Raw genomic sequence first — 14,593 nt, 5'->3', positions numbered from 1 at the left:
AATTTAGTCGTTATAAAAGCTCATGAAATAAAACTATGAAAACGGATTATATCGCGTATATTGAATTTATAATACATCCCGACGTTTCGAACTCTTTACAGCGTTCGTGGTCAACGGGTGACTCACCACGAACGCTGTAAAGAGTTCGAAACGTCGGGAAGTCGGGATGTATTATAAATTCAATATACGCGATATAATCCGTTTTCATAGTTTTATTTCATGAGTAACTATCGCGGTAACCGAAGACAATATTACGTTATAAAAGCTGTTACTGATGACAGACAGACTGACAGACGGACAGCGGAGTCTTAGTGATAGGGTCCCGTTTTTACCCTTTGGGTACGGAACCCTAAAAATGGTCACTTTTTTTCATTTGTAGTCTGCCTCTTTCGCACTCATGGTATGTTCATATACGTAATGGCTTCTCTTTTGCACACTTCAGCTATTCTTTAAGCGTCATCGTAGTTAATTGCACCATATTTTTTTTAAATTTGCCGCCTTCGTGTACTGACGGAAATGTGTGTTCAACTTATATAGAATTAATTATGTATAAATGTGTCTGTATTATTTAAGGATTTTGGATTTAAATTTTGGCAATTATATAGCTCCCATTACGTGCACAAATAAATCATTTATCTATCTATCTATCAACCAAATAATTAAACATGCCGAAATAAAGATATACTTATTTAGGTAAACTTATTTTTACATTAAGTAAGTACGTAGGTAATAAGAACTGTAAGGCCGATTCACATCGTGCCGACATCATAGTCACCCTAATGAGTTTGACAATGTTTTCTTGTATTTTTATCGTAAACTTTAATAGTTGAGGCTTACCTGTGAAAAGATATACCACAATCAACAAAACTTTCACTTCTGCAACCTTTCACACAATATCTTTTACCCATTTTATACTTTATTTCGCAAATAAATCTTGAGCGCCGCCATTCATGTATTTTGAAAATTTCTTTATCAAGTTGGGGATACCAATTAATATTCAAAGTTACTACAATGTCTACCATATTAAAATTAATGTATTTTTTGTTGTGCACATGCTTGGTTAAATCAGTTAATAATATTGACATTATAACTATTTACAAATTACGTAAAAGATATCAGAACGGCACTCTGAATATATATAGCACTTAAATAATATAAGAAGGTATTTAATTTTAGTAGTTATTGATATAAATACTACCAAAATGGTATTTTTTTTTAACATTGGCAACATGTGCGAGTGGGACACCGCGACCCCCTTTTGCTATCTCATGTGGACCGTTTTCTCTAGTCTGGTACGAACACCTTTCTGGCTCGGTGATAAGGTTCAATTTAGTATGGCAAAAAAGTATCCATCTATTACGGAGTTATATCTATCTTTTCCATTCTGATATATTTTTAACCGACTTCAAGATTTCAAAGGAGGAGGTTCTCAATTCGGTTGTTTTTTTTTTTTTTTTTTTTTTTTTTTTTTTTTTTTTTTTTTAATGTTTGTTACTCCATAACTCCGTCATTTCTAGACCGATTTTGAAAATTCTTTTTTTGTTTGTAAGTATATACATACAGATTGGTCCCGTTTTTGTCAAAAAGCAGTTCTGATGATGGGATCCATGAGGAATCGAGGGAATTCCTCAAATTTTAGAGGCATACATATAGTGATTTTAGTATTTTCATCAACAAATCAAGCACTTACATTTAAAAAAGTGACATTTGATGAAGTGGAACTGCTGATGATGATCAGAACGGAACTCTTCAATGACGCATAGTTCACGTTTGGCGATTTGTCCTCTTCGTTATGTTTGTTAAGCAAGTTAGGTTTTCAAGAAACATTTTTGTCAAGCTCGAGTTCTGATGATGGGATCCATGAGGAATCGAGGGAACTCCTCAAATGTGAAAGGCATACATATAGTGATTTTTATATTTTTATAAACAAATCCAGCACTTCCATTTTAAAAAGTGACATTTGATGAAGTGGAACTGCTGATGATGATCAGAACGGAACTCTTCAATGACGCATAGTTCACGTTTGGCGATTTGTCCTCTTCGTTATGTTTGTTAAGCAAGTTAGGTTTTCAAGAAACATTTGTCAAGCTCGAGTTCTGATGATGGGATCCATGAGGAATCTAGGGAACTCCTCAAATGTGAAAGGCATACATATAGTAATTTTTGTATTTTTATAAACAAATCCAGCACTTCCATTTTAAAAAGTGACATTTGATGAATTGGAACTGCTGATGATGATCAGAATGGAACTCTTTAATGACGCATAGTTCACGTTTGGCGATTTGTCCTCTTCGTTATGTTTGTTAAGCAAGTTAGGTTTTCAAGAAACATTTGTCAAGCTCGAGTTCTGATGATGGGATGCATGAGGAATCTAGGGAACTCCTCAAATGTGAAAGGCATACATATAGTAATTTTTGTATTTTTATAAACAAATCCAGCACTTCCATTTTAAAAAGTGACATTTGATGAAGTGGAACTGCTGATGATGATCAGAATGGAACTCTTTAATGACGCATAGTTTACGTTTGGCGATTTGTACTCTTCTTTATGTTTGTTAAGCAACTTAAGTTTTTAAGACATATTTTTGTCAAGCTCGAGTTCTGATGATGAGACCCACGAGGAACCGAGGGAACTCCTCAAATGTGAAAGGCATACATATAGTGATTTTTGTTTTTTTATCAACAAATCCAGCATTTACATTTAAAAAAGTGACATTTGATGAAATGGAAACTGCTGATAATGATCAGCATGGAACTCTTCAATGACACATAGTTCACGTTTGGCGATTTGTTCTCTTCCTTATGGACCCAGACCTAAACTTGGACCCGGACTCGGACCCGGACCCGGGTCTGAACATGGACCCCAACTCGGACCCGGACCCGGACCGAACTCTGACCCAAACTTGGACCCGGACAGCCGGACACGGACCTGGAGTCCTGGACTCTGATCCGGACCCGGAAATGCTAATAGAAAAGTGGCTTAGGTGGGTCACAGAACAGAACTGCTATCAGAAAAGTAGGTTAGGTTAGAGCTGTGACCCTTACAGAAACGAAATGCTATCAGAAAAGTAGGTTAGGTTAGGTTAGGTTAGAACTGCGACCCTTACAGAAATGAAATGCTACTAGAAAAGTGGATGGTTTTACCTCCTTTTCTACATTATTAGGCAAAAGATGCTGTCTTTTTCATTTCATTGTCTGGAATATAAGAGTGCACCATCAACAATAAGTGAACTTTCAGCGGCATCCCCCATTGAAGTCGGTTTTTTTTTCTTAAAAATTATTACTTTTCGATTGGCGTTTGTCGATAAATGGTTGTCATTTTGGCTACGGCGCCTGATAAAAGCTTTATAAAATGCCCGAGACACGTTCTCGCGGAGGTGCTGCTGCACGGCGGCGGAGCGCTCGGGGTCGTTGACCTCCATCCACGCCTCGCTCAGGCCCTCACTAGTCACTACACTAGTGACGCACCTGGACAACGAGTACTTGAAGTGGCAGCGCGGGCACTCGAGCCCGTTCTCGCGGAGGTGCTGCTGCACGGCGGCGGCCGAGCGCTCGTGGTCATTGTCCTCTAACCACGCGGCGTACTGCTCGCAGCTCAGGCCTTCATGATTCGTTGACCACTGGAACATCCGAAAATATCAGACACACATCCACTGCAGTACCTACAATGAGATGTCAAAAAGGTTTTGGTTTCTAAGGGCCGCTTGTACCATTCACTAACCCGGGGTTAACCGGTTAAACCTGGAGTTACCATGGTTACCAGTAGTATTTGACACTGGGTTTAACCGGTTAACCCGGGTTAGTGGGATGGTGCAAGTGGCGCTTAGGGTGGTAATAATCCATCTGTCCAATTTCTTTGTCCAATGTATATTTGCGTCTCACATTTCGCTTAGTGAGGGAGTGAGACGCACTGCACATTGGACCAGGATATTGTAAAGGTGGAATACCAACCTAATGAATAACGATATACCCCCTTATTCATAAAACTTTATGGGCCTGATTTAGTTGAATTATGTTTTACCCCTTTCTTACAAATACATAAGTCAAAATGACAGATAAAGACAAACGATTCATAGCTAATTCAGGCCAGTAACGCGTTTATTAATAACGCCAATAATATTTTATACAATCGTGATATAATAGAGAGCGTTTCAGTCGAGTACCGTGTTTAGGCCACGAAGCTTGCTGTTGAGTAGCGTAAGTAAGGTAAGAGGTTGTCCAACCTCTGTATGTATTTCTTAGTTTTATTTGCAAGAAGTTAATTTATTTGTCAAATTTCCCGCTAGGTGTCGTTGTACCATGTGTTGAAAATCCTAGTTCGCGGTGTTAAGATTTTTCCGAGAAACATGACGTCTGGCCGGTACTAAATATTGTCAAGCTTTTTAAACCAGTGGAATAAAGTACATTATTGTAAAACCACAAGTGCTTCATTTTTGGGCCCTTTTTACATGGTCCTTCGAGCCGGATGAGTTCGGCTAGTGGATTCGGTAAACTTCGGGCCAACGGACGCCAGCTACGGTAGTGGATTGCTGCCAGCGGTGTTAAGGCGAGAAGAGCCTATGTTCCGGAGCAACGTGTGACGTAAGCATTGCATCGTGACGTCAACGGTGAGAAGCAGCAGTATGAAGTAAGCGGATTATATGTGTGACTGTAGTGAAGTGTCAAGACAACCGTGAGTACATTAAAATTATTACGTAGTGCAACTGTCAAAGACTTAGTGAAATTTCAACAAATTTGAACTTTTCATCAAGTTTCGACTTAGAAAATTCGTAGCAAATTTGGACTTAGAATAGTTTCGAAGAAAGTGGAACGACGGGGAATCCACGCCCAATTTTGCCTAGATTTTGCTAAGTTCCAAACACTTAGAAAATGTCATCATGGAGGCTCTTATAAAAGTGCAACAGGACTTGTATTTGAGAATTGATAAGGCTCAAACTAACTTTAAAAAATCGCCTAAGGAACGACTTAACTCTGCAGATTATCTTAGCACAAGATTAGAAACCTTAGAATCTTTGTGGAATCAGTTTGTGACAACTCATACTCAAATCATTCAAGATTCTACTACACATGAATTCAACGAGTATGTAACTGAAGACATGTATTCTAATGCGGAAGAGTTATTCATGGATTACAAGTCAGATCTTAAAGTTGCCTTAAACAAACTAAACGTTTCAGTTCCTGGAAAGAGCACTCAGTCTACCACTATTGAGAATAGGTCAGATGTTGGTCAAGGCAAGTCGGTGATGGTAAAGTTACCAAAGATTACGATTCCTACGTTTTCAGGGAATTATTCTGAATGGACTAGCTTCAGAGATCTATTCACGTCGCTCATCCACAAGAATAGAGATTTAGACGACGTCCAAAAATTGCACTACCTGAAAGGTTATTTAGTCGGTGAAGCTGAACAGCTTCTGCGTCACGTACAGATCACACAAGATAATTACAGCGCATGTTGGGAGAAATTGGAAAAGCGCTATAATAATAAGAAGTATCTTTCCAACTGCATTCTCAAACGTTTCATGAGTCAGAAGAATATTACGACCGAGTCCGCGAATGCACTCAAAGAATTGCTGGACACTACGAATGAGTGTTTAAATGGATTGAACAACTTAGGCATCGACACAAATACATGGGATATAATTGTGATTCATATCATTTGTCTTAAACTAGACAACGAGTCTAGGAAACAGTGGGAACTTAAGATTAGCGAGTCTTCTGATGATTTGCCCACACTAAGCCAACTTCAAGAATTTTTAGAAACCCGATTTAGGGCATTAGAATTTTTGGATGGGAAATCATCGAAGACAAGTTTTGTTCCTAAGAAACCCAATGCACAATGTAGTAGCAACTTAAAAGTGCATCATGTAACTGAGGTTTCTTGTGGCTATTGTTCAGAAAATCACAAATTATGTAATTGTAAAGGTTTTGCAAAAATCGATGTTGATGCTCGACGTGATTTCATCCAGTCCGGTAATTATTGCTTCAATTGCTTAGGTTCAGGTCACAACGTATATTTCTGTCGCCAATCTACTAGATGCCGAATTTGCAAGCGCAAACATCATTCTTTACTACACCCAAAAACTAGCACTCAAGCAACCGATTCACAAGTCAAACCTACTCAATCGGTTGAAGGTGATATTGTTGCACATGCAACAACAGCTCCATCATCATCGTGTGATGAGCCCAATAATGTAACAACGTGTTTTTCGACCAGTCGTGGACAAGTTTTCTTGCCAACGGCTTTGGTTCAAGCTCAGTCGAAAACAGGTTCTGGTATAACCCTCAGATGTTTAATCGACCAATGCTCTGAAGCCTCTTTTATTACGGAGTCTGCAGCACAACTGCTGGGACTGAACAAGGTTTCTTACAAGAGCACAGTCACGGGACTAGGCGGTGAAGAGAGTTCACCTGTGAACTCTAAATAAGTCGGTGGTAAATGTTACAATTTCATCACTCCTAGAACCTGACTTAGAAGTGAACGTGCATGCTCATGTTTTGGGCAAGGTAACATCGAATCGTCCGAGAAAACGTATTGTCATTGATTCGTGGTCAGAACTGTCTGAATTAGATTTAGCAGATTCTACATTCAACATTCCCGGCAAAATCGACTTGCTCCTAGGGGGAGAGGTGTACGGTCAAATACTTTTAAACGAAATGATCAAAGCTCCACAGGGAGCACTCATCGCTCAGCGAACGTCTTTAGGCTGGATCGTTTTAGGGCCAACTCACTTAGGTGAGTCGGAAATTCGTAAAAGTGTTAGCGTTAACCACATTCATTTAGATGAAAATGAGCTGCTCAAGAAATTTTGGGAGCTCGAGGCAGACCACAATACGACAGATCCCAAGCAACATTATACTGAAGACGAGAAGAAATGTGAAGAATTTTTCGCAGCTACCACTGAACGTGATAGCACCGGTAGATACATCGTGAAACTACCATTTCGTGACCAAGATCCCACTTGCAAACATGGCAACTTTGTGCCTATTGCGACTAAGCGTCTCAACCAATTAGAGAAGAGGTTCGCAAAAGATGCTGAAATGAAGAAACGCTACTCAGATGTCATCAATGAATATCTTGAGCTAGAACACATGGAAGAAGTTCCTCCAGAACAGGAGAACAACCCAGATGCAGTTTACTTGCCACATCATGCTGTCATCCGAGATGACAGATCCACGTCAAAGCTTCGGGTTGTGTATGACGCGTCTTGTCCTGGCTCTAATGGCGTTTCCTTAAATCAAGACCTGTTGGTAGGTCCAACTCTGCAACCTGTTTTACGACATACTATTCTTCGTTGGCGTTGCCATCCCATATGCCTGGTAGCAGACATTGTTAAAATGTACAGGCAAGTGAAAGTTCATCAAGACGATGTAGATTTTCAACGCATTCTATGGCGTGAAAACTCGGGGGAGAAGATAAAGCACTTGAGACTGCTCCGAGTCACCTTTGGTACGGCCTCAGCACCTCATCTTGCAGTGCGTGCGCTTCAGCAAGTAGCCCACGATGAAGGAGCACATTATCCAAACGCTGCTGATAGGGTCCTCAACCATTTTTATGTGGATGATTTGTTAACAGGCTGTGAAACTTTAGAAGAAGGTAAAGTAGTATACAAAGAGATGAATGAACTTGTGAAAAAAGGTGGATTCGAATTACAGAAATGGAGCAGTAACAATGAAGAATTAATAAGTTACATGAAAGAAACTGATGTCAAAGAGGAAGGAAGTCTCCAGCTGAAGATAGACGCTGTTATGAAAATTCTAGGACTCGTCTGGAATCGCCGAAATGACGAATTTGAATATTCGGTACAACTTCCTCCACTCAAAGTTCCTATAACAAAGAGAAGTGTCATATCTGACATATCAAAGCTGTTTGATCCACTCGGTTGGTTGGCCCCAGTGATCATAGTAGCCAAGATTTTCATCCAGAAATTGTGGCTTTCCGGAATCGATTGGGATGATGAAGTTCCGCCACAATTACTGAAGAATTGGTTAAACTACAGAGAAAGTCTAAATCAACTTACCGAATTCAAGCTGCCCAGATGGAACCACGCAAGTTCCAATGTGACTGCTGAACTTCACGGATTCTGCGACGCTTCTAATGAAGCGTTTGCTGCTGTTGTATACTTACGGACTATAGATGAAGAAGAAAATGTGCACGTGTCACTGATCACGTCCAAAACGAAAGTGGCACCAATTAAACAAATCTCAATTCCACGCCTGGAATTGTGTGGGGCTGTGTTACTCACCAAATTGCTGGTTGAAGTAGCCGACGTTATGAGTATCAGCAGAGCGAACATTCATGCTTGGACTGACTCCACAGTGGTCATTTCTTGGCTAAATAGTCGTCCAAATCGATGGAAAACTTTCGTCGCCAACCGTGTATCTGAAATAATAACGTCAGTAGAGCCACACCAATGGTCCCATGTCTCGTCGAAAGATAATCCTGCAGACTGCGCGTCTAGAGGCACACAGCACCTGAATAAAGAAGAGCTCTGGATAGAAGGTCCGTCATGGCTGAAAAATAAAGAAATCAGCTATAAAAAACCAAACATAAAGGATACTAACTTAGAAGAAAGAAGCACTAAAGCATGCTTCGTGAATACTTACGATGATAATGATGTCACAGCAGAAGCTGAAGAAACACTTATTTCAAGGTTTTCTAAATTGTGGAAACTGCTACGCGTTCTAGCTTTCTGTAAACGGTTTTTGAAATGTGCTAGAAAAGAAAAAGTGAGTTTGTGGTTAACTAGCAGCGAAATCCAAGAGACTTTGAAAATGTGTATAAAAATTGTTCAGGCAAATCATTTCAAAGAGGAGTTGAAGAACCTGAAAGAAAATAAAACGATTAATAAGAAGAGTCAACTTACCTCACTAAACCCGATTGTAGATGGAGATGGTATCCTGAAAGTTGGTGGAAGATTAGAGCACGCTGGAATTAGTGAACAGATGAAGCATCCAGTGATACTTCCACATAAGTCGCACTTAACAACTTTAATCTTAGACAATGCACACGAAAAGACTCTGCATGGTAACTCGCAACTGATGCTCCATTACTTGAGATCTAAATATTTTGTCATCGGAGCAACCAATTCCGTTAAGTTGTTCGTTCGCAAATGTGTGACATGTGCTCGCTATGCCGCTGCATTGCGACATCCACTGATGGGACAGTTGCCGTCAGTTCGAGGAACTGTCAATCGCCCTTTTTTCCAGAGTGGTGTGGACTATGCTGGTCCAATAAACATGCGCACCTCAAAGGGAAGAGGTCACCGCTCTTACAAAGGCTACATCTGCCTTTTCATTTGTATGGCTACACGAGCAATACATCTTGAAGCAGTCAGTGACTTGACAGCTCAAGGATTTATTGCGGCCTTTAAGCGCTTTACAGCACGTCGTGGTCATTGCGCTGATTTGTGGAGCGACAATGGAACGAACTTCGTAGGAGCTGCTCGTGAGCTAAAGCAGTTATACGCCGAAGAACGATCAAGCGTGGCTGTGGAAATTGCCGATCAGCTTGCTACAAACTCCACTAATTGGCATTGGATTCCTCCACATTCTCCAAACTTTGGAGGCCTCTGGGAGGCGGGAGTCAAATCCACGAAACATCACCTTAGACGAGTGATTGGAAATTCCACCTTGACATTTGAGGAAATGGCAACGGTTTTAGCTCAAATTGAAGCTTGCCTGAACTCAAGGCCTATGTCAAGAATTAATAGTAGCAACAGTGATGATCCTATACCACTCACTCCTGGACATTTTTTAGTTGGAGAGCCCCTAGTACTTGTGCCGGACTTTAACTATGAAAGTACCAATGTAAGTAGTTTAAGAAGATGGCAGCTAACACAGAAAATGGTTCAAGATTTCTGGCGCCGATGGTCGCGTGAATATCTGACACAGTTTTACCACCGTTATAAGTGGGCCCATCAAACACCCGAGCCAGTGGTAGGTAGTGTGGTGTTAGTAAAGGAAGATAATTTGCCTCCAGCAAGATGGTTATATGGTGTAGTCACTGATAAACACCCAGGTCTGGATGGAATCACTCGAGTAGTTAGTTTACGTTGCAAAGGAAATATTATCAAACGACCTGTTGGCAAACTATGTTTTCTGCCAATAGAAACTTAGATCGTTAAATTTGTTTTGTTTTCTGTTTCTTACCAAATATAAGTTGAGGTTTTTAATTTGGTATCATTAGTTCAATTTAAATGCAATGTTATTGCAGTATGCTGAGTTTGTTTGTTCACGTTTTGAATATCACATGTTACAATTTCCCTTACACCGTGCCATGATATGAATTGTATTTTATCACAGTTAGTTGTCTCATGGTGGGCGGAAATAAGGACACTTGTGTTATTATTGTCCTTGGTGGGCGGAATGTCCAACCTCTGTATGTATTTCTTAGTTTTATTTGCAAGAAGTTAATTTATTTGTCAAATTTCCCGCTAGGTGTCGTTGTACCATGTGTTGAAAATCCTAGTTCGCGGTGTTAAGATTTTTCCGAGAAACATGACGTCTGGCCGGTACTAAATATTGTCAAGCTTTTAAACCAGTGGAATAAAGTACATTATTGTAAAACCACAAGTGCTTCATTTTTGGGCCCTTTTTACAGAGGTTGAAAAGCTTGATTATATCACTATATTGTACTTACTGTTTTTCTACGAGTCAACTAAAATAATACTTTTTTTCTATACAACCTAAATAATTATACAAAATCAAGTAAGTATCTTAGTAGATAAAAAGATAGCACAAAAGACATCAACGCACTTCTTATTCATTAAATAGTAGCGCGTTGATGTCTTTCTTTTCCTCTTGACCGCGGCAACACGTGATTGGTCGAATACATTTGTTCACTAAAGCGTTTCGTAAGAAGTCCTTATAGTTGTCGGGAGCCCATCGTTTGGTATACGAAGTCTTAATTCAACCATCATTAAAGTCAACAAATAAAAAAAAAACATTTTGCTTGACTCGGACGACGCTGTGAGTGGCTGCTCAGAGGGCCTACCGCGAAAACCGAAATTCGCAAATGGGGTTGGCCGGTCAAAATAATTAGCAGATGGCGCCAGCATAGCTTGCCCTGTCTATCCCTAGAATTGTGTCAAATTTTTGTTTTTTTTAATGCCCTGGATGCCAGCCCGTTAAGCCAAATCTGATAGAAAAAGGGGCATGCTATGATGGCGCCATCTCTGCAAACCTTTGACAGTTGCCAACCCCATTGTGGAGATCTTTCTCCTTAACTCCAATGAAGGCGTAATTAGAGTGACAGAGAAAGATGCCCGCAATTTGCGAACTTTGATTTTGAAGTTAATGTATTGCTTGCTTCGCTTGCATTTTAAGGTTATAACAAATAAATTGGTATTTATCTTTTTATAAAATAAAAAAAGGTTTATGTATTATATGTTACCGATATGTGAACGACAGTAATGAGTACAAATCAGGAATTCGTCTCACCGAAAGAGATTCATTTGTTACAAATTGTATACCGGGGTAGTTAGTGAATCTCACCGGTTTCCTGCAAGTGGCGCAGCTGACCGATCTACATTCGGGACACCGAAGTTTCTTTTGCTTCGGATGTACGAAGAATCCCGACGAACACTCCACGCACCATCTGAAGTTCGGGTCTCTCGCTAGAGTTCGGTCTCGCAGCTGGAATTAAAAACAGGGTTGTAATCTACTAATCGACCATTGTGCGTTATTGTTTAGAATGTATCAATATCACTACCTAGTATAAAACAAAGTCGCTTTCCGCTGTCTGTCTGTCCCTATGTATGCTTACATCTTTAAAACTACGGAACGGTAACGGATTTTGATGCGGTTTCCAACTGTCAGTAGAGTAATTCTTAAGGAAGGTTTTAGTGTATAATTTGTAAAGGTTTTGTGTAACCCGTGCGAAGCCGGGGCGGGTTGCTAGTTAAAAATATAATAATTTTGTCCCTAACGAAGTTTACTAGTGTCTAATTGCTTAGAATTTCACCCCTTTTGGAATCGCCGACCTTTCCTTTCCTACTTAGGCGCACCATACATGGGCTGAAATTATCAGAAATGCTATTGTTGCAGAATCGGCAGTCGGGTAAAAGCAGGTTACAAACAAAAAAAGTGCGAGTTGGACTCGCCCATTGAGAGTTCCGTACAAATTTAACTGATTTTTTTTACAATAGGTTTCAGAACTTTCCCTGTACTTGTAGTATAAGACGATATTACTTGCCAAATTTCATAGTTGTAGGTCAACGGAAAGTACCCTATAATTTTGACTCTCTTGAGTGTCGAACATACGGTTTTTGCGGCATAAACGGCCGCGTATCTTTTTTTTACGTTAACTTAGAAGTTTGATTTTTTTACAGCTTCAAGGGACTATTTCCGAGTATATTATGGTTTTAATTTCAACTCACATTTCAAGTTTTGATAGACAGACGGACAACAAAGTGATCCTAAAAGGGTTCCGTTTTTTTCCTTTTCAGATACGGAACGCTAAAAAACCAGTGCCATTGAAATGTCTGAAATTATTCGGTTTCATTATTTTCAGCCCGTGTAGGCTGTTCCTTATACGATAATTTTCTCACTTGATAAAGACAATCTCGATTATTTGTTTCATTCATCTCTTTCCAACTTAGAGAAAAATGGTTCTCTGGAACAATTCATGCACGTCTGCGTCCAACAGCACCGTGAGCAGTATGCGCGAAATATTCGACTCAGGTGTCCTCTTCCAACGTTTCTAACTCGGGCTCCTTGCAATACGGGCCGCGCTCTGTCACTTCCATAGATCCAAATAGGTAGATCATTCGTCTCTTTCACCTGTTTTGGAACGGGAGACGGGTGTATTATTTACCTTTCTCTGGAACAATTCGTGCACGTCCGCGTCCAACAACACCTTGAGCAGTATGTCGAGATGCGCGAAGTACTCGAGCCAGGCATCCTCCTCCAGCGTCTCCAGCTCGGGCTCCTTGCAGTACGGGCACACGCAGTCCACGACGCTGCGCTCCGTCACCTGCACGGTGAAGTACAGGCGCGCGCACTCGCGGCAGCAGCGGTGGGTGCAGCGCAGCATTGACACCATCTGGTAATGTGATAACAAATTTAATATACAGTTTGCTAAGTACAGTCTGCAGACTGGGTTTTCGTTTAGAGTTTTGTGGTCGCTGAATTTTTAATAACAAAATCTAGAATATTCGGTAAAAACAAGCTGGTGCTAAGACAGTGAAGAAACCAATCCATCAATCAGTATTTTTTGTCAGAGAACACTAACTTTTTTATGGGAAGCGGTCATCGTCGCCCATGGACATAAGTAACATCATAGGAGCCACTTAAGGGATACCGACCCTTTGAAACCCTAAATACCCGCTTCTTGAAGAATCCCATGTCGTAGCGCAGAGGAAATACCTCAGGAGGCAACTCATTCCACATTCTGCACGTTCTGGGAAGAAACCAGCGAGATGCCCGCTTAGTGAGGATGAGCTTTGTTCCTTTGGCGGGAGGTGCGGTGATAAAAACGAGACGATGGCACCAAATCAAAAAGTTCTTCGGAACATTCCCCATTGTACAGACGGTAGAACATGCAAAGAGAGCCAACGTCTCTCCAAAGACTAAGAGGTTCTAAGCCTTCAGTAAGTTCGGGATCGCCGACAATACGAACTGCCCGCCGTTGGATGGAGTCAAGAGGAAGGAGCTGGTATTGTGGAGCGCCAGACCAGAGATGAGAAAAGTACTCCATATGATGTCGAACCTGCGCTTTATATAATAAAAGTCGGTGACCCGGTGTGAAGTACTGTTTGGCTCTGTTAAGCACCCCAAGCTTTTTCGAGGCCAGCTCCACAGGTTCCGCTTGTAATATTAGTTGTAGTTTATTATGCAACACGGCCCAGTTTGTGTTGTTAATGTTGTTGGTAAAGTCAATAAAGGATCGTTCTGTTTGAAAATTCGCAGCTAGTTCAGGTGCTAACATCAGCGATCACCGGTTAAGAACCATTGCGCCAAGCAGTGGGGTAATTACAGAGAGTAACAGCTGTGCCTGCTGCCAGCTCTCGTACCTGGTGCTCGGGCAGGCGGGAGGCGCACAGCTCGCAGTCCTGGTGCAGGTAGGCGAGCGCGGCGGGCAGGTCGATGCACTCGAGCGCGGCCAGCAGCGCGGCGGGCGCGTCGGCGCCGCGCGCCACCAGCTCCACCGCCAGCTGCGCCTGCTCCCAGCTCTCGTACCTGGTGCTCGGGCAGGCGGGAGGCGCACAGCTCGCAGTCCTGGTGCAGGTAGGCGAGCGCGGCGGGCAGGTCGATGCACTCGAGCGCGGCCAGCAGCGCGGCGGGCGCGTCGGCGCCGCGCGCCACCAGCTCCACCGCCAGCTGCGCCTGCTGCCAGCTCTCGTACCTGGTGCTCGGGCAGGCGGGAGGCGCACAGCTCGCAGTCCTGGTGCAGGTAGGCGAGCGCGGCGGGCAGGTCGATGCACTCGAGCGCGGCCAGCAGCGCGGCGGGCGCGTCGGCGCCGCGCGCCACCAGCTCCACCGCCAGCTGCGCCTGCTGCCAGCTCTCGTACCTGGTGCTCGGGCAGGCGGGAGGCGCACAGCTCGCAGTCCTGGTGCAGGTAGGCGAGCGCGGCGGGCAGGTCGATGCACTCGAG

General features: G+C 42.1%; 1 protein-coding gene across 1 annotated transcript in view; it reads right to left on the bottom strand.

Annotated features, from left to right (window-relative positions):
* Positions 1–14,593, bottom strand: part of LOC134740920 (E3 ubiquitin-protein ligase lubel-like) — a 41,236-nt gene that overhangs the window by 5,087 nt on the left and 21,556 nt on the right. The window contains exons 23-25 of the mRNA XM_063673577.1: positions 12,814–13,041; positions 11,493–11,633; positions 3,468–3,619 (exon numbers count right to left, since the gene is read on the bottom strand). Of these exons, the coding sequence (XP_063529647.1) occupies positions 3,468–3,619; positions 11,493–11,633; positions 12,814–13,041 (521 nt within the window). The remainder of the gene's footprint in view (positions 1–3,467; positions 3,620–11,492; positions 11,634–12,813; positions 13,042–14,593) is intronic.

This window comes from Cydia strobilella, chromosome 4, assembly GCF_947568885.1.
Source record: "Cydia strobilella chromosome 4, ilCydStro3.1, whole genome shotgun sequence".
NCBI lineage: Eukaryota > Metazoa > Arthropoda > Insecta > Lepidoptera > Tortricidae > Cydia > Cydia strobilella.
The sequence above is the reverse complement of the archived record's forward strand: the minus strand, read 5'-3'. Positions and strand labels throughout refer to the sequence as shown.